General features: G+C 40.8%; 1 protein-coding gene across 13 annotated transcripts in view; it reads left to right on the forward strand.

Annotated features, from left to right (window-relative positions):
- ART3 (ADP-ribosyltransferase 3 (inactive)) overlaps positions 1-26,830 on the forward strand; it is a 143,819-nt gene that overhangs the window by 83,655 nt on the left and 33,334 nt on the right. For 11 of the 13 annotated variants that reach the window (XM_059887393.1, XM_059887392.1, XM_059887384.1 and 8 more), the window contains 2 exon segments: positions 15,096-15,173; positions 19,679-20,390. In XM_059887393.1, coding sequence (XP_059743376.1) covers positions 15,105-15,173; positions 19,679-20,390 — 781 coding nt within the window. In that variant the 5' untranslated portion in view covers positions 15,096-15,104. 13 annotated transcript variants of the gene reach the window in all.

Genomic DNA, 26,830 nt, shown 5'->3' on the forward strand with positions numbered 1-26,830 from the left:
CCTTACCTTGCTGATCTCATCTCCACAGCTCTTCCTTACCTACGACTCTTCTATTCCAGCCATAGCAGCCTCTTGTATTTCTTCCTCCTGACCACTCTTCCACCATAGTCTTCGTGGCTGATCTCCCTCATCTCCTTCAGGTCTTTGCTCATATATCATGTTTCCATCCTCCAAACCATCCGATTTAAATGGCAGACTCCCCATGGAAACCAGTCTCTTCTGTATTACTTTTTAAAAAAATAACAGTTACTATATTCTAACATACTTTCATAATTATTTGTTTTAGTTGTTGTTTGTCACCTTCCACAAGAATATGAATTTGACAAGGGCACAATGTCTGTTTTGTTCACTGATATACCTGCAGTACTTAAACCAGTGCCTGGCACATTTTGAAGACTCATATATTTGTTGAATGAATGGATGGATGAATGAAATAGAGTCAAAAATTGGAGATTCTGGTTCACAGTGGCGATATAAGAAGATCCTGAACTCACCTCCTCCCAGGGGCATGCCAAATCTACAGCCATGTATGGAATAGTTGCTTCTAGGGAAAAACTAAAAACTGGTGGAACAATTCTTCACATCAGACAAATGTGAAGGAAGCCACTTCTAAATGGGTAGGAAAGACCATGGCACAATCTTGCCATAAACTCCCAACTCTGGTGCTGCAGCCCACAATTGGAAGGTAGCTCATAACTTGGAATTTTGTCCTGGGGAGTAAAGGGTTCTTACTTCAAATTGGGCACCCTAACTTTAAAGACAGTCACCTGAGAGACAAGCCCTCAAAACACTTGGGTTTAAAGACTAGCAGGGCTCACATACAAGACTGGTGGGGCTGTGACAAACTGAGGTACAGTCTTAAAGGGCCTGTGTGCAGACTCATCTGCTCTAGGGAGTAGTGCAGAAGGAGCCCTTTGAAAAGCATCCAGATTTATGTATAAAAGACTTGTTTGTTAATTTTAGAGCAATTGGTCTGAGCGGCAAAGGCCTGCTGAAGTATTGTCCTGGGAAGGAGGCTAATGGGTGCTTTCATCATGCCCTCGCTCTGCCTTGCTAAAACCCACAGGTGCCACTATTTCTTTATTTTCCTGCTCCCAATGGGTGTCATCTTTATGCTGTAGTCACTGGGTACCATTTTTCACAATCCATTTTTGCCTTACTAAAACCAGTGGGTACCATCTCCCCCAAATCTTTTTTCTTTAAAGATTTTCTTATATGGACCATTGTTTTTAAAGTCTTTTTTTTTTTTTAATTTGTTACAGTATTGTTTCTGTTTTGGGTTTTTGACTGCAAAGAATGTGGGATCTTAGCTCCCTGATCAGGGATCAAACCCGTACCTCCTGCATTGGAAGGTGAAGTCTTAACCACTGGACTCCTAGGACTTCCTTCCCCAACTCTTAAAAAAAACATGTATTTGTTTTTTTCTCTTTGGTATGTTCCATTCTTGTACTCTGCTTCACTGTAGCTGGGCTTTCCTGGTGTTCAATGGTAAAGAAACGGCCTGCCAATGCAGGAGACTTAAGTTCGATCCCTGGGTTGGGAAGATCCCCTGGAGAAGGACGTGCAGCCCACTTCAATATTCTTGCCTAGAAAATCCCATGGACAGAGGAGCCTGGTGGGTTACAGTCCATGGGGTCACAAAGAGCTGGACGTGACTTAGTGACTAAACAACAGCAATTGCTCTAGCCAGTGGGTGCCATCTTTGTGCTCTTGCTTTGCTGCAGTCCAGAGCACCAGTATTTCTCAGGAGGTTATGTACACATCTGCTGCTCCATTTTTATATCCGGTGACCCAGTTTTTGCAGCTGCCACTTGGGAGATCACCTGGCTTTGGAGGCCAAGAAAACTTGTGTTCCTGGGTTTCATTAGACTGTAACAATTGGAGATTTATTTCTTGAAAGACTACCACTCCTATGGCACTACACGGAGAGTAGACTGAAACACACTTCTAGTCCTGAGAAAGAGATCTATTTGCTTGTCCAGGAGCTTTGGCTGGAGGGACAGACTTCTGATTTGGCATACTTTATAGGGGCTTATAGAGCTGTTTGCAGGGTATGGAGGCAGGTGGACTACATCTTTGCACCTTCCCTCTACCTTGTTCCAGCTTGCTGGTATCTTTCAGAAAGAAGCTTATATCCTTCTCTGGTGCCCTAATTGTTTCAGATGCTTCCAGGGGATACCTCTAATCACTTGGTTCCAGTGGCCAGCCAGGCTTAATTTGTAGGCTCCATGGGACTGTAACCAATCACCCCCAGGGCACAGCAGGAGGTAGCAGACTTAGGAACTCAATTTTTCTGTGAAAAGGGCCAATATTAGCTTATTATTGCTGCAACCCGAGGGACAGGTTTCTAATTAAACATACATAAGCTAACTGTAAACCTGAGACCTTGAAGGAGAGGCATTGTCTTTCCCTTCTCCTACTAGACTCCTGAATGTCAGCATCTCTTGAAAGGGAGTGCTTATAAATATCTGGTATACCAGTTTTTGCATCTGGTACTCTGATTTTTATATCTGCTGCCCAGGGAATATCCTTTGATTGTCTGGGAGCCAGGGACATTCCTGGGTCCCCCAGGACTGTGACTGTCAGAGATACAGTTCTTGGAAGGCTACCACTCCAAGGTCACTGCACAGATAGTGGACTAAAACATTCCCCTAGTCTTTCTGTGAAAGAGTCCTGCTTGCCAGTCCAGGAGCTTTGGCTATAGGACAAGTCTCAGGTACAAAACACTTCCAGAGGCTACAGAGGTGCTCTCAGGTGATGTGGGCTGAGGAATACTATCTTTCTTCCCTCCCTTTACCATGCCACAGCTTAACTCGTTTCTCACCGAAAGGAGCTTACATACTCATCTGGAGCCCTGATCTTTATGACAGCTGCCTAGGGGATACCTCCTAGGCACTAGATCACTTGGCTCTGGGGGCCATCAGGGCTTGTACTTGTGGTCTGACAAAACTGTTTATTTGTATTTATAAAAGCTGCTGCGTGGGGGTCTGGCTTCTAATCAGGCTAAACTTAGATGCTGAGTGAGATCTTTCCCTTTGGAACACTAATTGATCTTGGTTCTTCCTCAACTATTAAAAATAAAATAGGCTGCTTGGATAATCACAATGGTGTTGAGAAGCAACCAAGAGTGCCAGGGCAGAGCTGAATGATAAGGTTTGTCTCCTGTACAGGGCCAACCCTGCAGGACTGGCAGAGGCAGCTGTTCATCTAATGCATAGAAACCGAAAGAAAGTCAAACAAAGTGAAGAAACAGAGAAGCATGTTCCAAATTAACAAGATAAAACTGCAAAAAAAACTTAATAGAGATAAGTAGTTAACCTGATAAAAATTTCAAAGTGATAATCATAAAAATGCTCCCTGAACTCAGAAGAGGAATGGATGAACACAGTGAGAACTTTATCAAAGAGATTAGAAAATATTTTTAAAATTCCAAACAGAAGTCACAGAGCTGAAGAGTACGGTAACTGAACTGGAAAATACATTAGTGGGATTCAACAGAAGATGAGGTGAAACAGAAGAAAGGACAAGTGAGCTCAAAGACACGGTAGAAGAACTCACCAAATCAAAATAGTAAAAAGGTGAAGATAGCATAAAGAACTTTGGGGCAACATCAAGTGCCTACCATTTGTATTATAAGAGCGCCAAAAGGACAGGAGAGAGAAAAAGGGGAGAAAAATCACTTGGATAAATGATGATTGAAACTTCCCTAACCTGGGGAAGGACGCAGACATCTAGATCCAGGAAACTAAAAGAGTTCCAAATAAGATGAACCTAAAGAGACCCACAAGACTCATTATAATTAAAATGTCAAAAGTTAAAGACAAGGAGAGAATCTTAAAAGCAGCAAGAGCAAAACAACTTTTTATGTATAAGGGAACCTCCATAAGACCAACAGATTTTCTTCAGCAGTGACTTTGCAGACCAGAAAGGAGTGGCAAGGATAGGAAGAAAAACTACAACCCAGAATACCTGCCTGCAAAGTTATCATTCAGAACTGAAGGAGAGAAAGAGTTTTCCAGACAAGCAAAAGCCAAAGGAGTGCATCACTCACTAAACCAGCGTTACAAGAAATGTTAAAGGGACTTACTTAAGCTGAAAAGAAAGGATGCTAATTAATAACAGCAAAACATATGAAAGTATAAAACTCACTGCTAAAGGTAAATATATGGGCATACCTCAGAGATACTGTTGACTTGATTCCAAGCTACCACAATAAAGCAAGTCACATGAATTTTTGATTTCCCAGTGCACATAAAAGTTTTATTTATTTTATGCTTTAGACTGTTAAGTATGCCATGGCATTAAGCCTAAAAAAACAGTGTGCATACCTTAATTTAAAAATACTTTAATTCTAAAAAATGCTAATCATTATTTGAGCCTTAAGCAAGCAGTATAGTAGTAACATCAAAGATCACTAATCACAGATCACCATGATGTAATACAAAGTTAGAAAATTTTCAAGAATTAGCCAAAATGTGACACAGAGACATGAAGTTAGCAAATGCTGTTTGGAAAAATAGCACCTACAGACTTGGTCTGGGCAAGGTTGCCACAAACCTTTGATTTGTAAAACATGCAGCACAGTGTGAAGCACAATAAACCGAAGTTCAGTGAGGTGAGGTACGGCTGTATGGTAAAGGTAGTAGATTAGTCACTGTTAAACTTGTATGAAGGTTAAAAGACAAAAGTAGTAAAAATAACTGTAACTACTGTAATTAGTTAAAGAATACACACAATTAAAAGATATAAAATGTAACATCAAAACCATAAAATGTGGAGAGTGAAAGAATAAAAATGTAGAACTTTGAATGCATTCAAAAGTTGTTATCAACTTAAAATGGACTGTTATAAGTTGTTATATGTAAGCTTCCTGATACCACAAATCAAAAACCTATACTAGATACATAAAAGGAAGTGAGAAATGAATATAAGATAACCACTAAAGAAAATCATCAACCACAAAGGAAGAGAGCAAGAGAAGAAGGAAGAGAGGAACTACAGAACAGTCAGAAAACATTTAACAAAATGACAATAAGGACATGTCTTTCAATAATCACTTTAAATGTAAAATGAACTAAGTTTTCCAATCAAAAGATACAGAGTGGTTGAATGGATACAAAAACAAGACCCATCTATATGCTACCTACAAAAGACTCACTTAATACCTAAAGACACACACAAACTCAAAGTAGGATGGAAAAAAGATATTCCATGCAAATAGAAGCCAAAAGAAAGCTGGAAGAACTATACTTATGTTACTGGATGCAAGTCTGTGTGTCCAATGCGCAGGGAGGTGAAACAACACCAAAATGTTGGAACTTGGAGCAGAGAAAGGTTTATTGCAGAGCCATGCACAGAAATGAGTAGCTTATGCCTTGAAAAAAATCCTGAGCTCCCCAAAACTTTTGGCAAAAACCTTTTATAGGAAAGGTGAGGGAGGGGGTATCAAGTTGTTTCAGACTTCTTGGTGTCAGATCCTTTGTTCTAGAGGTCACGTTACCATGTTCTTGTAAATCTCCAAAGAAGAAAATGGTATTCTTTGTTCTGGAAAGAAAGGGTGAGGTCCCAGTGCTCAACTTCTGCCCTCCAAGGTCCAGGTCCTGGCTAAATGGAGGGGGTCCCTATGTGGGACCTGTCTGGAGCATTCATCCAACACCCAGCCTGGGTCCTTTTGCCAGTCTCTGGTCTGGCTGAAGAGGCAGATCTCAGCTGGCAGAATCCTCAGGGCCAGGTTCCCAGACCCTGCTCAGTCACTATCACTTAGGGGCCAAGGCATCTGGGACCCAGCCAGCTCTCAGGCTTTTCATTTAAGCTGGAGAGGATCTGAGGCCTTCACGGCTTATGACCCGTGGAAATTGCTACCACCGTTAGGTTGTAGAGGTGAGGATTGGGGAGAGATTCACTGCTGCTTCAAGGCCTGGTCCAGCCAGTTGGTGGCTGTTGTGAGGGCTCTGGAGCTCTGCAGGACACAGCCCTCAACCTGTCTCTCGGCCTTCCCAGCTTACCTGCTGGCCCCAAGGGCCTGGGAGAAGGCTGCAGTTCGCCTCTCCCCGCAGTCTCTATCCCAGAATCACTGTTGGCTGACTGTTGGTGGAATGGGTCCTCTAACCACCACGTCTTATCTCTTGCATGCTAACAGCCGTGTGCTGCTTCACCCCTATTCAGTGGCAGGCATACCTGCAGGTCAGGGTCTCATTGGCCAAGTGGGCGCAGGGGCATGCCACCTCCTTGCCTTCTCCCCACTGCCTGCTTCACCTTCCTGTCATAGCTGTCCTTGCAGAGAGCCCAGTAGGAGTCAGGGACTGCTTGGCCAGGCCAGTCTGGGGGGCAGCAGTGGTAGCACAGGGTGGGTGGCACTGGGCAAGCTGACTCTATTAAATGTGGTACCCAAGGCTGTGGCTCATGTCCAGCTGCCTACCAGGCTTGCAGCAGAGCCCTGGCCTGGGACCTGGCACTGCTCCCACCTGAAGCCCCTATGCATCTGATGTTCTGATACCACTTGGCCTCACTGTGCATAGGGCATGCAAACTTGTGTTCAGTAACACTTATATCAGACAAAATATACAAAACAGACTGTAAAAAGAGACAAGGAGATTATGTAGTGATAAAGTGGTCAGTTGAACAAGAGGACATAACATTTGTAAATGTTTATGCACCCAGTATGCTGTGTGCTTAGTTGCTCGGTTGTGTACAACTCTTTGCGATCCCATGGACTGTAGCCCACCAGGCTTCTCTGTCCATGGGGATTCTCCAGGAAGGAGAACTGGAGTGGGTTACCATGCCCTCCTCCAGGGGATCTTCCCAGCCCAGGAATCAAATCCAGGTCTCCCACATTGTAGGCGGATTCTTTACCATCTGAACCACCAGAGAAGCAGCCAATATAGGAGCACCTAAATATATAAAGCAAATATTAACAGGCCTAAAGGAAGAATAGATAGCAGTACAATAATAGTAGGGGACTTTAATATCCCACTTATATCAGTGGATAGATCATTCAGACAGATAATGAATAAGGGAACAATGGCCTTAAATGACATAGACTTAACAGAAATATACAGGACATGCCACCTGAAAGCAGTAGAATACTCATTTTTCTCAAGTGTATATGGAGCATTCTCTAAGGTAGATTATATGTTAGGCCACAAAATTTAAAAATTTAATAAAATCAAAATCATATTAAGCATCTTTTCTAATCACAATGGCATGAAACTAGAAATTAGTTATAAGAAGAAAACTAGGAAATTTATAAATATGTAAAGATTAAGTCCTTATGGCAGAAAGTTAAGAGGAACTGAAGACCCTCTTGATGAAAGTGAAAGACTGAAAAATCTGGCTTAAAACTCAACATTCAAAAAACTAAGATCATGGCATCCAGTCCCATCACTTCATGGCAAATAGATGGGGAAACAATAGAAACAGTGACAGACTTTCTTGGGCTCCAAAATCACTGCAGATGGTAATTGCAGCCATGAAATTGAAAGATGCATGCTCCTTGGAAGAAAAGCTATGACCAACCTAAACACCATATTAAAAAGCCAAGACATTACTTTGCTAACAAAGGCTCATCTAGTCAAAGCTATGGTTTTTTCAGTAGTCTTGTTATGGATGTGAGAGTTGGACCATAAAGAAGGCTGAGCACCACATTGATAACTTTTGAACTGCGGTGTTGGAGAAGACTCTTGAGAGTCCCTTGGACTGCAAGGAGATCAAACCAGTCCAATCCTAAAGGAAATCAGTCCTGAATATTCATTTTAAGGACTCATGCTGAAGCTGAAACTGCAATACTTTGGCTACCTGATGTGAAGATCTGACTCATTGGGAAAGACCCTGATGCTGGGAAAGATTGAAGGTAGGAGGGGAAGGGGACAGAGGATGAGATGGTTGGATGGCATCACTGACTCAATGGACATGAGTTAGAGGAAGCTCCGGGAGTTGGTGATGGACAGGGAAGCCTGGCGTGCTGCAGTTCATGGGGTTTCAAAGAGGTGGACCCAACTGAGTAACTGAACTGAACTGAAAGATTAAACAGCATATGCCTATATAGTCAGTAGGTCAAAGAAAAAGTTGAAAGCAAAATAAAAAAAATACCTTGAGACAAACAAAAATGGCAATATACCAAAATTTGTGGGATTCAGTAAAAGCAGTTCGAGAGTTCATAGTGATAAATCCCTACTGCAAGAAGCAAGGAAAATTTCAAGCAACCTAACTTTACATCTCAAGGAACTAGAAATAGAATAAATAGAGCCCAAAGTTAGAAGGAAGGAAATAGCAAAATTCATACTAGAAATAAATGAAAAGAAACAAAGACAATAGAGAAGATGAATGAAATCAAAAGCTGTTTTGTTAAATAAGCAAAATGGATAAATCTTTAGCTAGACTCACTGAAAAGAGAGAACTCAAAACCAGAAACAAAAGAGAAGACATTACAGATGATATCACAGAAATATAAAGTATCGTAAGAGACTTGTAAGAAAAGCTTTTCCCTGGAAGAAAAGCTATGACCAAACTAGACAGCATATTAAAAAACAGAGACATTATTTTGCCAACAATGGTCCGTTTAGTCAAAGCTGTGGTTTTTCCAGTAGTTGTGTATGGATGTGAGAGTTGGACCATAAGGAAAGCTAAACACTGAAGAATTGATGCTTTTGAACTGTGGTGTTAGAGAAGACTCTAGAGAGTCCTTTGGACTGCAGGGAGATCAACCAGTCAATCCTAAAGGACATCAGTCCTGAATATTTTTTTGGAAGGACTGATGCTGAAGCTGAAACTCCAAATACTTTGGCCACCTGATGCGAAGAACTGACTCATTGGAAAAGACGCTGATGCTGGGAAAAATTGAAGGCAGAGAGAGAAGGGGATGACAGAGGATGAGATGGTTGGATGGCATCACCGATTTGATGGACTTGAGTTTGAGTAAGCTCCAGGAGTTGGTGATGGACAGGGAAGCCTGGCATGCTACAGTCCATGGGGTTTCAAAGAGTCGGACACGACTGAATGACTGAACTGAATTGTGAGAGACTGCTTCAAATAAAGTATATGCTATTAACCTGGGCAACCTAGAAGAAATGGATAAATTCCTAATAACAACCTTCCAGCAGTGAATCAGGAAGAAATAAAAAATCAGAACAGACTGATTATTAGTAAGCAGACTGAATCAGTAATTAAAAACTTGTCCCAAATAAAAGTCCAGATGGTTTCAATGACAAATTCTACCAAGTATTTGAAAAAGAATTAACACCACTCCTTTTCAGACTTTTCCAAGAAATAGAAGAGGAGGAAATACATCTGAGTTCATAACTCATTTTATAAGGGCATTCTTAGCCTGATACTAAATCCAGACAAAGACACAACAAAAAATGAAAATTTCAGGCTAATATCCCTGATGAACATAGATGTAAAAATCCTTAACAAATTATTAGCAAACTGAGTTCAACAATGCATTAAAAGTATTATACACTATTATCAAGTGGAATTTATTCCAGGGATGCAGGGATAGTTCAGAGTCATAAATCAGTCAGTGAAATACTGCAGATTAAAAAAGTGAAAGATAAAAATCATGTGAGCATCACAACAGATGTAGGGAAAGCACTTAACAAAATTTAACACCCATTTTGATTAAAAAAAAAAAAGTTCTCAACAAAGTATAAAGGGAATGTACCTCCATGTAGTAAGGGTTGTCTGTGATGGATCTACAGCTAATATGCTCAGTGATGAAAACCTGAAAGCTTTTCAGCTTTTCATCTAAAATCAGGTGCAAGACCAGGATGGCCACTCTAGACACTTACTTAGCATTGTATTGGGAGTCCTAATCAGAGCAGTCCAGCAAGAAAAAGAAATTAAATCGTGTGAATTGGAAAGGAAGAAGTAAAACTGTCTCTGTTTGCAGATGACATGATACTATATACAGAAAGTCCTAAAGATTCCTCCAAAAACTAGAACTAATAAATTCAGTGAAGTTGCAGGATACAGAATCAATACACAGAAATTTCTTATATTTCAATGCACCGATAACTATCATCAGAAAGAGAAACAAATAAAAATAATCTCATTTATAGTTCACCAAAAATAATAAAGTGTGAATAAATTTAATCAAGGCGATGAGAGAAGGTGAAGAAGACTCAGATGAATAGAAAGATATTCCATGCTCAGGGACTAGAAGAATCCATATTGTTAAAATGTCTATACTACCCAAAGCAATCTATAGATTCAGTGCAGTCTGTTTGAAAATTCCAATGGCATTTTCCACAAAATAGGACCAAAAAAAAATTCTAAAACTTGTTTAGTAAGTAAGCATTAGTTGCTCAGTCTTGTCCAACTCTGTGACTCCATGGACTGTATATCCTGCCAGCCTCCTCTGTCCATGGAATACTGGAGTGGGTTGCCATACCCTTCTCCAGAGGATCTTCCTGACTCAGGGATTAAATCCGGGTCTCTTGCATTGCAAGTGGACTCGTTACTATCTGAGCCACCAGTGAAGCCCAAAACTTGTTTCAGTTCAGTTCAGTCGCTCAGTAGTGTCCGACTTTTTGCAACCCCATGAATTGCAGCACGCCAGGCCTCCCTGTCCATCACCAACTCAGACTCACGTCCATCGAGTCAGTGATGCCATCCAGCCATCTCATCTTCTGTCGTCCCCTTTTCCTCCTGCCCCCCAATCCCTCCCAGCATCAGAGTCTTTTCCAATGGTCAACTCTTTGCATGAGGTGGCCAAAGTACTGGAGTCTCAGCTTTAGCATCATTCCTTCCAAAGAAATCCCAAGGCTGATCTCCTTCAGAATGGACTGGCTGGATCTCCTTGCAGTCCAAGGGACTCTCAAGAATCTTCTCCAACACCACAGTTCAAAAGCATCAATTCTTTGGCACTCAGCCTTCTTCACAGTCCAACTCTCACATCCATACATGACCACAGGAAAAACCATAGCCTTGACTAGACAGACCTTTGTTGGCAAAGTAATGTCTCTGCTTTTGAATATGCTATCTAGGTTGGTCATAACTTTCCTTCCAAGCAGTAAGCGTCTTTTAATTTCATGGCCGCAGTCACTTGTTTGGGACCACATAAACCTCCAAACGGCCAAAGCAATCTTGAGAAAGAACAAAGCTGAAAGTATTGTGTGCCATGATTTCAAACTTTATTGTAAAGCTGTAGTAATCAAATGGAGAAGGGAATGGCAACCCATTCCAGTATACTTGTCTGGAGAATCCCATGGACAGAGGAGCCTGGTGGGCTGCAGTCCATGGGGTCGCAAAGAGTTGGGCATAACTGAGCAACTAACACACATGCGTAGTAATCAAAACAGTGTGATATTGGCATGAAAACAGACACATAGATCAGTGAACTAGAATGGCAAGCCCAGAAATAAACCCATGCATATATGGTCAATTAACTTACAACAAAGGAGCCAATATACAATGGGGAAAGGAATCTCTTCAGTAAATGGTGTTGGGAATGGTATTCAGTAATGGTGTTGGGAAAGCTGAACAGGCACATGCAAAAGAATGAAACCAGACCACTTTCTCACATCATACACAAAAATTAACTCAAAATATATTAAAGACATGAATGTAAGACCTGAACCATAAAACTCCTAGAGGAAACATAAGTGGTAAGCTCCTTGGCATTGGTCTGAGCAGTGATTTTTTTTAATTTGACCCCAAAAGCAAAGGCAGTAAAAGCAAAAATCAAAAAATGGTACTCAGCTAAACTAAGGAGTTTCTGCTCAGTAAAAGAAACCATCTAAAAATGAAAATACAACCTGAATGGTGGAAAATATTTGCAAATCATACATATGATAAAGGGTTAGTATCCAAACTTTGTAAAGAACTCATAACAACTCAATCAGAAATAATGCACATAAAAATAACAGAAGACCTGAAGAGATATTTTTTCAAATAATATACACAGATGGCCAGCAGACACGTGGAAAGATCAGTATCACTAATCATCAGGGAAATGCACATCAAAACCACAATGAAATATCACCTCACACCTGTTAGAATGGCTGTTATTTAAAAAGACGACAAATATTGGAGAATGTGAAGAAAAAGAAATACTTATGCACTCTTGGTGGGAATCCAAGTTGGTGCATTCGCTATGAGAAATATGGGGAGTTCTTCAAAAATTTAAAACCAGAACTGTGTTTTCTTGGGCTCCAAAATCACTGTGGAGGGTGACTGCAGCTGTGAAATTCAAAGACGCTTGCTCCTTGGAAGGAAAGCTATGATAAACCTACATAGCATATTAAAAAACAGAAATATCACTTTGCTGACAAAGGTCTATATAGTTAAAGCTATGGTTTTTCCAATAGTCATATATGGATATGAGAGTTGGACCATAAAGGAGACTGAACACCAGAACTGATGCTTTTGAATTGTGGTGCTGGATAAGATTCTTGAGAGTCCCTTGGACAGCAAGGAGATCAAACCAGTCAATCCTAAAGGAAATCAACCCTGAGTATTCACTGGAAGGACTGATGCTGAAGCTGAAACCCTGGTAGTTTGGCCACCTGATGCCAAAGCCAGCTCATTGGAAATGACCCTGATGCTGGGAAAGACTGAAAGCAAAAAGGGAAGAGAGTGACAGAGGATGAGATGGTTAGATAGCATCATCGACTCAGTGGACATGAGTTTGAGCAAACTCTGGGAGATATTGGAGGACAGAGGAGCTTGGTGTGCTGTAATCCATGGGGTCACAAAGAGTTGAACATGACTTAGTAACTGAACAGCAACAGTAACAACAAATGATCTAACAATTCCACTTCTGAGTATTAACCCAAAGAAAATGAAAACAGTTGAAAAGATTTCTGTACTTTCATGTTCTTAAAAGCATTATTTACATGCTGGGAAAAATTGAAGGCAGGAAGAGAGGGAGACAACAGAGGACAAGATGGTTGGATGGCATCACCAACTCAATGGGCGTGAGTTTGAGCAAACTCTCAGAGATGGTGAAGGACGGGGAAGCCTGGTGTGCTGCAGTCCATGGGATCTCAAAGAGTTGGACAGGACTGAGCGACTGAACAAGAAGAAGATACAGAAGCAACTTAAGTGTCCATGGACAGTTAGGTGGATAAAGAAGATGTGGTACATATATAATGTAATATTACTCAGCCATAAAAAGAATGAAATAATGCCATTTGTAACAACGTGGATGGCTCTTGAGGGCATTATGCCAAGAAATAAGTCAGGGAGAGAAAAACAAATAACATATGGTCTTCAGCATTGCAGGCAATGTATTTACTAGGTGTACTTGACTCAAATGAGAGCTATAGTTGCAGATGCTGCCCAATCCTTCCCTTCTTAGTGCTCTCACTGGGCTTTGTACTTAAGATTCTTAACATGTATTCTGGATAAGTTTCACATTTTCTGTTAGTCTGAGTGCTTTTCAGATTTGTCTTCCTTGTGCATCCCAGCACCTGGCACAGTACCTAAAATACAGTAAGCCGGTTGAGTGAACGGTGATAGCCATCACCGTTGCCGGTGATTAACACAGGAAGTCCTCTGAGTTATGTGAACCATCTGGCAAGGGTAAAATCCTTGCTTTAGCTTGACATCTCAGAATCAAAGGGTCAAAAGGTTAGGAATGGGAAGTGTGATCACTCTCTGAGAAGCCCAGATCTGAGGACTCAGACTGAACGTGCTGTGTGGTTGGAGGGAATTGCTGTGGCTTTACAAGCCTCTTGGAGATTTCATGTGTTAACTGTGGTGATTCCAAGGGATAGTGTGGGGGCCAGATATAAATAGCAGAACACAAATGAGGTAATGTGCCACTGCCAAGCTACTGCTGGGGATGTTTATAAAAAGAAAAGCATTCCCTTTTCAGCTCTCAGTGTCAACAACCTCCTATCCTGAAGACACCCTCACCACAACTGAGAGAGTGGGGGAAACAGACCTAGCATCATTTAAAACTCCACAGGGAGAAAAGCCAGGTAAACATTTTGACTTATTTACGTTCAGACTATGGAAGTGAAGATTTTTCAAGAAAATCCTCATTCAGAGCTTGTCTTGTGACAGTTATCTGTCAAGTGTTATTTTCAAAATCGCTTTTCTAAAGGGATGATTAACACAGAAGTGGCATTTTTGTGCTATCTTTTAATATCTTTAATGAAAGAAACTGCTTGTGAATAAAGATGGCGATCTGGGGCCAAAGGGAAGACTATCTTCTTTCCCCTGTGCTGTTCATCCCCACTTTGAGGTGCCAGAATATGGTGATTGGTAGGATGAAAAAGAGATTTCAGTTCAGTTCCAGTCATGTCAACTTTGTTTTAGGTGTGTGGAAAAAGCTGAAAAGCAGTCTTTAATTAATTGAATCAGTTAGTGATTCTGGGACATCTTCAGCCCTTGATGGCCTCTTACCCTCCTGTTTACCTACTTATGTCTCATGAATGTTGGGATGAATATTGGGCACACAGCCAGTAGAGTTATATAATCTTACCAGAGTTGCTTCCTGTTCACCTCCTTTTTATTCTCATTCCTGTTTTCAGCACATTATTCAGGATGCTTGTTTTATCCTTAGCTTCTCTTAAATGTGAATATTTGGGAGGAAGAGAACACCCCGGATAACTTTCTGGTTTTTACCACTACCTGTCTCCATCCTACCAAATGGGCGTCACTTGGTTTGCAGGGAGGATGAAGAATGGATGATGTGTGTGGATACTAACTCCTGGAGAATTCTTGGAGACTGGGAGCTAGGAGACCAATCTGCAATGGTGTTGTGTTTTTCTTTCTTTCTTTTTTTTTTTTTTCAGTTTGTGTTTTCGTGTGTATGATGAGGGGAGATTGAGAGGGAGGAAGAATAATTGACTCTCAGTGACTGTTGGTGGGAGAGACAACATGTCTAAGGAGAATGGAAATTGACAGATTTAATCCTGAGCAAATATCTAAAGTTTTCTGAGCTTTTGTTTCCTCATGTGTAGAATGAAGGTGTTAGATCACCAGACAAAATCTAATGACCCTTTCAGCCATTGGAAATTTATTCATAATCACTTCCTAACTATCATGATACCGCTTTTACCCAGAATGAAAAAATGTGTATCGTGTGTGTCATCCTGTTCTACTTCTCTAAACTTCTACTAAATTGGAATTCCTTCATTTTAATTTAGAAGAGAAAAATGAAGACAGGACATTTTGAAATGGTCACCCTGCTGTTGGCACCTATGATTCTAATGGACATCCTCCAGGTAATGTTAGGAATGGGAAGCACGTGGTCATTGGAACGGGAACTCTTGGTATAAGGTTGCCTGAGGCATTTGTGTGTGTTGATGATAGAAATGAAGACAGATAGAATAATAATAAGTTAGTGTTTTTAAATGTAGATCTTACCTTTTACACACTGATACATGTTAACTGTAGAAAATTAAAAATTAAAAGTAGACAAAGGGAGGAAAGTAAAAATCATCCACAATTTTCCACCCAGAGGGAGTGAGGCTTAATCTGTTGGTGTGTAGGCTTCTCAGCATTTTTCTATGTATTTGTGTTTGTAATTTACAAGATAGATTCACACTACATATAGTATTTTGTTTTTACTTTTTTAAGTTAATACTATGCTACAGGTGTCTGTCCATGGCATCGGATATTCTAAAAACTTGTATTTTTCTTCATATACGTTGACAATGCAATGTCTACTTGTTTCCCGTGTTTTATATAGTGGCTCTTTTCTCCTGTTCAGTATTCTTTTTATTCTGATAGAACTTTGATGATTTTATTTTTTACAACTGAATCTTTAAACATTCTGTAACATGTTTTATGTAACATATGAGCCAGGTATCTCACTTGGTTTTTTTCTCCCACATTGTTAGCTCTCACATCACTACTGAGTATTGTCCACTGATTTGAAGCACCTTCTTTAAAATGTGTTAAATTCTTAAAAACTTAATCCATTTTGAAATCTGAAATATTGTTTATAGAATCATTGTATATTCTGTTACCTGTTTTGCAGTGTGACTTTTAAAAAATTGAAGTGTAATTCCCATATAAAATGATACCATTTTAAAGTGTATAGTTGAGTGATTGTCATATATTCACTATGTTGTGCAACCATCATCACTTTATCTCATTATAGGATTCCTGTCACCCCAAAAGAAGCCCTGTAGCTGTTAGTAGTCAATTCCAATTCCCTCTTCCCTGTATCCCCTGAGACCACTAATCTGCTTTGTCTCTATGAATTTGCAGATTCTGGACATTTCATCTGAATGGAATCATAACAATATCTGGCCTTCTTGGTGGCTTCTTTTAGCATAACATTTTCAAGCTTCATACATGTTGCAGTGTATATTAGTACTTTGTTCTTTTTTGTAGTATAGTAATATTACATTTCTTGGTTATGTCACATTTTGTTTATCCATTCATTAATTGTTGGGCATTTGAGTTGGCCCCACTTTTTGGTTCTTACGAATGAATGTGAGCATGCATGCTCAGTCATGTCCAACTCTTTGTGACCCCATAGACTGGAGCTCCCAGGCTCCTCTGTCCATGGGATTTTCTAGGCAAGACTGCTGGAGTGAGTTGCCATTTCCTCATTCAGGACTTATGAATGAATAGTCCTGCCACAAATTTTGTGTACAGATTTTTGTTTGTGTGAACATATTTTCAGTTCTCTTGGGTTTATACCAAAAGTATATAATTGCTGGGTCATATGGTGGCTCAATGTTTAACATTGTGAGGAACTGCCAAATTGTCTTCCACATTTTGTATTACTTACACAGCAGTGTATGAGGATTCAGTTTCTCTATATCATTGCCTACATTTGCTATTTTCCCTTTTTTCCTTATCTTTATATCCATCCTAATGGATATGAGGTGGTATCTCACTGTGATTTTGATTTGCCTTTTTAATATTTTTCTGCAACATAATTTTGATGTGTTTATTTATGAATGTTTCATAATTTAACTGATACCTTTTTAAATCATTTTTACATTTTTGTAATAAATTTTTGGTAATTAAGCTTCATCCATATAGCCTTGTTTCAGTGGATAACTGAGGAAGAAAATATAATTAGTGGGTTCACCTAGCCTTTGTACCTGTTCCTTAATATCCATTCAGTTTTCCCTGAATGGTGGTGGCATTTGTGGGCTTTTTCATTGCTCAAGGTACTCACTGTTCAGAACACACAATCAGCTGTGGCCTTGGGCCAGAAAGACTTGAAGTCTAAAATTAGACATGTGGAGACTGGTTAGAGGCACAGGGGAAAGACAGGAACATAGTGGATCAACTCTTGGATATGATGTGAGGAATGTGGGAGGTGGTTTCAGGGCATGATGTCTTATAATATGTTGAAGTCTTGAAAATAAATTAGACATTGGTGTCCAGGATGCACTCTGGTACATTCTGTACTGTGGAGGAAAGTGCATTTCTTGGCTAGGAGATGGCAATGATTTGGTCTAGTACAGCTCAAATTCCCACTTCAAGAAACTGACCCATGGACCTAGAATTTCAGGGGTCTCAGTGACTTTCCCAACAGAATATTTTGTGGCTGCTAATCAGACAGTTTCTGATGCCAGTACAGTTCCTACTAGCACTACTTGTAAGATGGTGTTGTGAGTTTTATTCCAGACCTTTCATAAGTGTTGTTATAAAGACAAAGTTAAACTCTTTTTTTTCTAAGTACTATATAAATGTCAGTGGTCTTTATCATCAGAAACATATTTTGGTTAAGAAACAGACTCTGGAGCCAGGTTGCCTGGGTTCAAATCTGAATTCCATACAAGTTAATCTCCTTGCCTTAGTTTGCTCATTTTAAAAGAGGGGCTAATAATAGTACCTACCTACCTATGGATGTGAAGTTGGACTGTGAAGAAAATTGAGTGCCAAAGAATTGATGCTTTTGATTGTGGTGTTGGAGAAGACTCTTGAGAGTCCCTTGGACTGCAAGAAGAGCCAACCAGTCTATCTTAAAGGAAATCAGTCCTGAATCATTGAAAGGACTGATGCTGAAGCTGAAACGCCAATACTTTGGCCACCTGATGTGAAGAACTAACTCATTGGAAAAGCCCCTGATGCTGGAAAAGATTGAAGGCAGGAGGAGAAGGGGACAACAGAGGATAAAATGGTTGGATGGCATCACCGACTCGATGGACATGAGTTTGAGTAAGCTCCAGGAGTTGGTGATGGACAGGGAAGCTTGGTGTGCTGCAGTCCACGGGGTTCTGCAGTTGGACACGGCTGAGTGACTGAACTGAACCTACCTCACAGGGTTACCACGAAGATTAAATGAGTTAATATATATGAACACTTAGTGCTGCACACACAGAAAGGACTCTGGAGAAGTTTTTTAGGCCTTAGGAGTGCAGGGCATGAGTGAGAAGGAGAAATCTAAGAAAATTTCACAAATGAATGGATGTTTTTATATAAGGACTAGGTTGATGCCAGATGTAGACAGTAGGGTTGTAAGTTTGGCCTTGCTCTTAGATTGTTTTGTTTGAAGGATCTTTGAGCACCTCAAGTGAAATTATTAAGTAGGCAGTTGATATACAGAAGTCAAATGGAGTTATTAATTATGTAGTTGATATGTAGATCTTACACTTACACAACAGGCCAGAGATATTAAGATGATCATTGAAACTGTGGTTCTTACATCATTGCCTAAGGGTAGACTTGAGATTTGGAAAATAAATAGCCTTGAGAAACTAACCTTTAATGGCCAATTGGAATATGCTGGACGTGCAAAGGAGTCTAAGAAGTATTCCCTTAGTGAGAGCTGTTGAAGCTCAGAAATGTCAAGTCCTGTAAGTAATTAGTACCTAGTTAGTAACAGAAATGGAATTAGAACCCAGATCTATCTGGCTCAAAGCTAGTGTTAGTTATACTACACTACCCTGCTGCTTATGTTCTGCGTATCATTTAAATATGCTTAGTCCTTTTCCGGTTGAATAGAATATAAAGCCCAGATGAATAGGGAATTTACTGTTTCGAACAGCTGAAGCAAAATACAGGTTTCAGGTAATGCTAGACTCAGGCCTTAAGTAATGTTATCAGGACCTCATCTCTCTTCACCTCTAAGCTCTACAAACCTTTCTTTGTTGGCTTCATTTGCAGACAGGATTCTTCAAGGGACTAAAAGGATAACTATTGGCTTCCCCAAGCCAATATTATGCTTAGAGCTTATAGTTGAAGGAAAAGAAAGCCTTTTGTTTATCTGGGAGTGCTCTGGTTTTTAAGCCCACATCATAACTTATAATAGGGGCTGAAGATGCAGAATTAGTCCTAGCCAAACCATACAGAAAAGGGAGGGGTGTCCTCAAAGAAAAAGGGGTAATATTTACCTTCATGTATTTATCCATCTAGTAAAGTATTTCATACAAGGTATTTCAGATTCACTCAATAGTCTTGAGTGGTTGAGGAAATCTAGCTAAGAATATCATTCAGAGCCAGGACTGCCACCCATTTCTTTTGTTTCACACTCATTTTCTTTCCTCTACTACAGGGTTCAGATGAATGACTTACAGGCATGGTCATGCTCATACTTCCCATTTACTCTTTTCATATAAATATGTCACAGCTGGGAGAAGCTATGGCTAACAGTGGAATATACTTCCTATATAAAGAGATATCAGAACTTCATTGTGAGCAAGGAAGAGAGTCTTGGCAGGGTTTGAGAGGATGCAGGATTCTTTGCAGAAAATTGAAAGAAAATGATATACACTAAATATTTTTATTTCAAGAGTACTAATTTCCTTTTCCTTTGCAGGTAAAAGCTGAAATGTTAGATATGGCAGATAATGCATTTGATGATGAATACCTGAAATGTGCTAACCGAATGGAAATCAAATATGTTCCTCAACTGTTCAAGGAGGAAAAAGCAAGCCTCCAGCTCTTACAAGACGTGTGGGAAAATGCAGAAGCCAAGTGGGAAACTCGGAAGCCTCAGCTCTTTCTCCCTGTGAATTTCAAGGATAACTATGGTATAGCCCTGATGGCCTATATTTCTGAAGCTCAAGAGCAGTCTTCCTTTTACCATCTGTTCAATGAAGCTATGGAGATGGCTGGCCAGTCTCGAAAAGATTATGTCTATGGCTTCCAGTTCAAAGCTTTCCATTTTTACCTGACAAAAGCTCTGCAGCTGCTGAGAAGATCTTGTGAGAACAGTTACAAAAACGTGGTGTACAGCGTAAGGCTGAATACTTCATTTACATTTGGAGGGGTGAACCAGGCCCGACTTGGCCATTTCACCTTAGCGTATTCATCCAAACCTCAAGCTACTGATGACCAACATGTTCTGTTAACCATCAAAACATGTTTTGGAGTTGCCGTTGAAAAATTTTTTGATAAAGAAAGTGAAGGAATTGTTTTAATACCTCTGAATGAGGTTTTTCATGTGTCACAGGATGAGGCTGGCAATAACCTTATCCTTCAGAGCACAAACAAGACCTGCAGCCACTATGAGTGTGCGTTTCTAGGTGGTAAGTGTCTCTGTTCTGTCTGTCTGTGTCTGGGAGGGGAGCAGGGAGTCTCTTAGGCCCAGGGAGAAGTCAGAAAGGAAGGTGGGAGTCTTGAAGGGAGAAGAGTCATTGGTGGTCTCCTGTCTAGCTCTCTTCATACCATTAGTTTCTTTTTCTATAATTTAGTTTTATCAAAATCATACAGTATTATTGAAAATTTTAAAAATAAAATAGTAATATAAGGTAATAGTTCTCAACCAGGAGCAGTTTTGTCTGGTAGGATAAGTTGGCCATAGTTGGAAACATTTTTAATTGTTACACCATCTCCCTGTGCTAGTACCATCTAGTGAGTATAGGCCAAAGAACACTGCCAAACTATTCACAGACAGCCCCCACAACAAAGAAGTGTCTGGTTCAGAACCCTTCATATAAGGCTACAGTGAAAAATAGCCCTACTCTTGCCCTACCCATTTCTGTCCCCAATTCCCACTCCTCAGTGGCATCCTTTTTGTTTTTTAACTATTTTTTAGATACTTACTGCATGTTTCTAAGTAAATAACATGCTTCAGCATGTTTTTCTTGATTTAAAAATGTTAGACATTATTTATTGACTTCCCAATACTGATAGAGAATAAGTATTTAGCTCTAATATACCCTTTAATTAGGAGTTCTTTATTGCATTCAGTTGTAACAGAAAACCTGCCTGGTGGCTCTCATTTAATCAAAAAACTACAGGTGGGCTGTCCAGAGTCGGTACAGGAACTCAGCTACATCATGAGTGACTCAGACTCTTTGTTTCTTGCCCACCAACTTTAGCATATTGAGTTTGTTGATTCGTGTTTTCAGTGTGACTGTTGGCAGATTTAGGCATCAGTCCATGTCCAAGATGAAGGGAAAGGAGGATGGCGGCCAAATCTGCCTGTTTAACCAAGAGGGTAAAGCTTCCCAGAAACTCCAGGTAGATTTCACCAGATTGTGTGTTATTGACCGGAACAGCTACTTGGTCATCTGCTGACTCATTTGAAAAGACCCTGATGCCGGGAAAGATTGAGGGCAGGAGGAGAAGGGGACGACAGAGGATGAGACGGCTGGATAGCATCACCGACATGAGTTTGGGTGAACTCCAGGAGTTGGTGATGGACAGGGAGGCCTGGTGTGCTGCGATTCATGGGGTTGCAAAGAGTCGGACACGACTGAGCAACTGAACTGAACTCAACTGCAAGAAAATCTTGCCAAGAGGGTAATTAGCTTTTCCAGCCTCTGTCGTGTAAGGAGGCAGGGGAGAAGGGAATAAGAAATAGCTGTTAGGTTAGTAAATTAAAAGTATCTGATAAACACCACCCTCCTCAGTATTTGTGCATTTTCCCTTCCCATTCTCCCAGTGTAGTCAAGACTGCTACTTTTTCTTTTTAAGTACTTCTTTTACTCCAGAGTTATTAGTTGTATGATTTTTTTGTTTCCTTAGTTTTTTATATGCCATCAGTAATTCACCCCCTGAACTGTTAGAAATGCACATCTTCTCTTAATAAAATTTAGGTGTATCAGATACTCTCCCCCGCGCCCCACCCTCCTTGTACTCCATCATCCTGCTTTGTGAAAATATCCTGAAATCTCTCCTCACTGCTGTTCTGAGACTTTCTTTTGTTTCTGCCCTATGAGGAATCTTGAATTTGTTCCTCTTTCTTGAATTACTCCTTACTTTGGAAGGAGTAGAGATTCTTAAGCTTTCTGAGGAAAGAGACAGGCAAATTTTCTAAGACTTTGTACATCTGAAAAATCTACCTTTAAAGACTTGAATTTGTATTTTTTGTAGATTTGTATTTCTGTTTGGGGAATTATTTTTCTTGGAATTTTGGAGATATTCCTCCACTATCTTACTTTCTGATGTTGCTGTTAAAGAATGTGAAGCGATTTTCATCACTGAAACTTTAAGTGAGACCCATTTTTTCCTCTGGGAGGTTCTAGATATTTTCCTATCCCCAGCATTCTGAAATTTTATGATACTGTGCCTTGTTGTATGAGAGTAAAGGGTTAACAAAACCCTTTCTCCTTCGTCCTATGAAAATAGCCCCTTGTTGATCTTCTAGCACTGTTTCTCTGTAATCTACTACAGAGGGAACGACAACTGTGTAACCATGCAACACTGCCTAATGGTAAACGTAACCCTTGATTGCTAGAGTGCATGAGCTGAGAGATTGTGAATGAAGTATAAATAACTGGAGGGAAGCCATAGCTTTGGGCATTCCTGAATGTGGTGTGATGTACTGAAGTATTCTTCTTGCTGAGTGCTGGAGTGTACTCATGGACTGATTGATGTAAGAGATGTTGTCTTCTGTATGTGGCACGAGGATACTAAGCTAGGATGGGTCCTGTACCCACCTGTGTAATCTTGTTGTCTTGTACCTGAGATGTCATTCTGGGGCCTGAAGAATAGCCCTGGGCTGCTGTGAGGACTTGTGTTGAAGGTTTATATCCCGTGTCACTCTGAAGTAGTATGCTCTGTTCTCTGACTACAAAACCAAGTAAACTCGTGAGGGGATGCCTTTGGGGTTTCGTGAATGTGATTGTCTAGCTGAACCCAAAACCATGGCTGCTTATCAGGCAGAGAAAGTACTGAAGTAGGGCCTTGGAAGTGGGATAGAAGTTTAGACTGAAACTCAAATGTGCCAGCACATTATGAGATAAAAAAAGAACAGATGGAGAAGCGCTGATGAGACGTTATACCTGGAGGATGGAGTGGGGAGGGGAGCTGGTCCACTTTTGACTTAATGGCAGAAGCTGTGTAACCATTGAGATCCCTGGGGCACAAAAGGAAGACTTTAAGAAAGTCTTCATGTTTAGAGTCATATACATGCACCATTTGCACCTGCATGATCCAGAGAATGAGTGCTTCCTTAAATTTTGCACTTTACATAGCTTTTTTGCCTCACTCTAGTCCTGACCCTGAGTTGGAAATAAGACTAACTGTTCTCCTTGAGGGACAGATGAAGGCTGGAGTGAGCAAGTTTAGGTTGAGAGGAACAGTGCCCATTTCCTTCACCGAACATACATTGGACCTGACCAAAACCAAGCCCCTCAAAGCAGCTCATGGTCGCTAACTGTGGGCATTTCTCTCTTCCCAGTTCCTCAGTACATCACAGTGGCTTGAAATTGGCCATGGTTGAGAGTTATACCATGGACATTAGCAAAAACTACAAATCGGGACCTGCGTTCTCCACCCCAGAACCTATTCAATTTTACCAGCATGTTATGGCCAGAAACCCAGTTGCAGCTGGGCTGACTAAGTGATGCCACTTTCAGTGGTGCATTCAGCCAAAGGCCCTTTGGGGAGGCATTGCTTACACAGAAGCCATGGCTACAATAGCTGCTGCTGCTGTTGCTAAGTCGCTTCAGTCGTCTCTGACTCTGTGCAACCCCATAGACGGCAGCCCACCAGGCTCCCCCGCCCCTGGGATTCTCCAGGCAAGAACACTGGAGTCGGTTGCCATTTCCTTCTCCAATGCATGAAAGTGAAAAGTGAAAGTGAAGTGGCTCAGTCATGTCCGACTTAGGGACCCCACAGACGGCAGCCCACCAGGCTCCTCCGCCCATGGGATTTTCCAGGCGAGACTACTGGAGTCGGGTGCCATTGTCTTCTCCGGCTACAATAGCTACAGTAGGCCAAATCTGGTATCTGGTTGAAGCACAGAGGTGGCAGTGGAGCGCACAGAGTTCACATTTGTGAGTATGATTACGATAAAAGGGGTGGAGCCATCGGGTTGATCCAGAATGAGCCAGGACTCAGACGTACGTGGGCTAGTGTGTTACTAGCCCAGTGTGAGGAAAGGGGAAGAGAATGGGCAAACTTCTGAGGGCCTGCCCAGAAAGTTAGCCAGAGGCTGCACAGCAGGTTAATCTTCAAACCAGCTACAAGGGAAAAACTTTTTTGGAGACTCACGTGTATCCTGTTTGGAGAGCTCTGACAAAGTCAGGCCCCTGCATTTGATTGTGTTGCTTTACCTTCCCTGGTGGCCCAGATGATACAGAATCTACCTGCAATGTGGGAGACCTGGGTTCAATCCTTAGATAGGGAAGATCCCCTGGAGGAGGGCATGGCCACCCACTCCAGTATTCCTGCATGGAGAATCCCCATGGACAGAGGAGCCTGGAGAGCTACAGTGTCTCTCTGTGGTGTCGCAAGGAGTCAGACACAACTGAGTAACTTCATTTTTACCTCTAAACTGGAGTCTCAACTGATGTCCTCTGCTGCCATCTGGAGATAACTAATGGTAACTCAGGATCGAAAACAGCCTGAAGTGATGATTAAAGCTAGGCTGTTTGAAACACTGTTTAGGATGATAACCAGGGGTTTTAAAAGCTCACGGGGGAGGATGTGGTCAGAACCTTGTTCTACTGTGACTGAAGATAACTCTGGATGGAAAAAGGCAACATTTCTAAAAGTGATTTAAAAATTGTGCTGTGCTAAATTTAGTGTGCTGACACAGTCCTGTGCTATTACTTTAAACTTGTTTGTGATTTCCAAGATAAAACGTTTGTGGGCCTTACAAAAACTAGCTAGCTAAAGAAAATAGTTCAGTTGGTTGGGAATGGAGAAAATAATTCCTGGTAGTCAAAGAGATACTCGTATTAATCCAAGAATATAGGAGTAAGTGGTAACAAACACTAGATTTATCCTTATGGGAAAATCGCCACAGGTTAAACCTCTTTTGTACTGTTTTCTTAGAAGACCTGATAAAAGTAGAATGTCAGCTGTGTAATCAGGTTACATTCATCGTTTAAAATGACCCCATTTGAAAAGTTGGATTGAGAGGACTGTAGATGAATTATAAATATGTGGGGTGTGTGTGTTCAGTTGCTCAGTCGTGTCTGACTTTTTTCAACTCCATGGACTGTAGCCCACCAGGCTCCTCTGTCCATGGGATTTTCCAGGCACAAATACTGGAGTGGGTTGCCAGTTCCTTCTCCAGGGATAAATATGTGGTAGGCTCCCCCAGTTTTGTGGGTACCATAACTGAAAACAGGATGATATAATTCTTAAAAATGGAACAATCTAGGATTCAGCTCAGTTTTAAACTGAATTCTTGGTATGGGCCAGGTACTGAAGATAGGGTCTGTGCCCTTGCAGAACTCCATACCAGAGGAGAGGCAGAATTTCCCAACAAATGACGAAAGGAGTAAAGAGGGGAGAAATGAGAGGAGGCCAAATTGAGGATAACTTCCTACAGGAGGGGAGATAGTTTACGCTTAGCTGTGGATCACAGTACAAATTAGACCATTGATAAGAGGAACTTGGCAATAAAATTACTATTTAAGAATAAATATTACTTAAGAATGTGCATGAGATATAAATTAAATGCTTGAAGAGACACAAAAAGTAAGATTTAAAACTGTATTATTTAAGCTTGTACAAAGTGCTTTCATTCATGTTTTATACTTAGAGATACTGAGAGAAACCTAAAGCAAGCCTAGGATAGCCTGTAATTACCATTTACCAATGGGAAGTCTAGGAATCGAGAGGTTAGATCCCTTGCCTGAGGTTACACTAACAAAGTCAGCCTCAACATTGGAACACATTTTTCTGGATTTCTTGCCTATGATGCTATCAACCCACTCAGCATTTGTCCAAAGCTGAGCTCTGAAACACTGGTTCTGTAGAACGTTAGCAAATTTCTGTTTTATGGTGAAGTAAGTGTCGGACATGTGGAGTGAACAGAGTTAAACGGTTTATTACTGCGAGATTTCTCAGAGCCTTAAAAGTGATGATGTTTTAGGTTGATGCAAAAGTAATTGCGGTTTTACACTGTTGAACATTTGACGTTCAACATTCCATGTGATGTTGGAATATGTGAACAAATGTGGTTATGTTATACATCATTTTAATGCACATTTCTCACTTTATGTTTTTTGCTAATGACTTATTTGCTGCTTGTTTTATATTTATTTTAGAGTAGGGAAATGATGTTAGACAAAAAGCAAATTTGAGTGATTTTTTTATTCAAGTTCAAAATGGGTCATAAAGCAGCAGAGACAATTTGCCACCTCAACAATACATTTGGCCCAGGAACTGTTAACAAACGTATAGTGCAGTGGTGGTTCAAGAAGTTTTGCAAAGGAGAGCCTTGAAGATGAGTGTAGTGGCCAGCCATCGGAAGTTGACAACAACCAGTTGAGAGCAATCATTGAAGCTGATCCTTTTAACAGCTGCATGAGAAGTTGCAGAAGAATTCAATGACCATCTTACAGTCATTTGGCATTTGAAGCAAACTGGAAAGGTGAAAAAGCTTGATAAGTGGTTGAGTCATGAGTGAGTGAGCAAAGTCACTCAGTCGTGTCTGACTCTGCAACCCCATGGACTGTAGCCTACCAGGCTTCTCAGTCCATGGGATTTTCCAGGCAAGAGTACTGGAGTGGGTTGCCATTTCCTTCTCCAGGGGATCTTCCCGACCCAGGGATCGAACCTG

Source organism: Bos taurus, chromosome 6 (assembly GCF_002263795.3).
Source record: "Bos taurus isolate L1 Dominette 01449 registration number 42190680 breed Hereford chromosome 6, ARS-UCD2.0, whole genome shotgun sequence".
Taxonomy (NCBI): Eukaryota; Metazoa; Chordata; class Mammalia; order Artiodactyla; family Bovidae; genus Bos; species Bos taurus.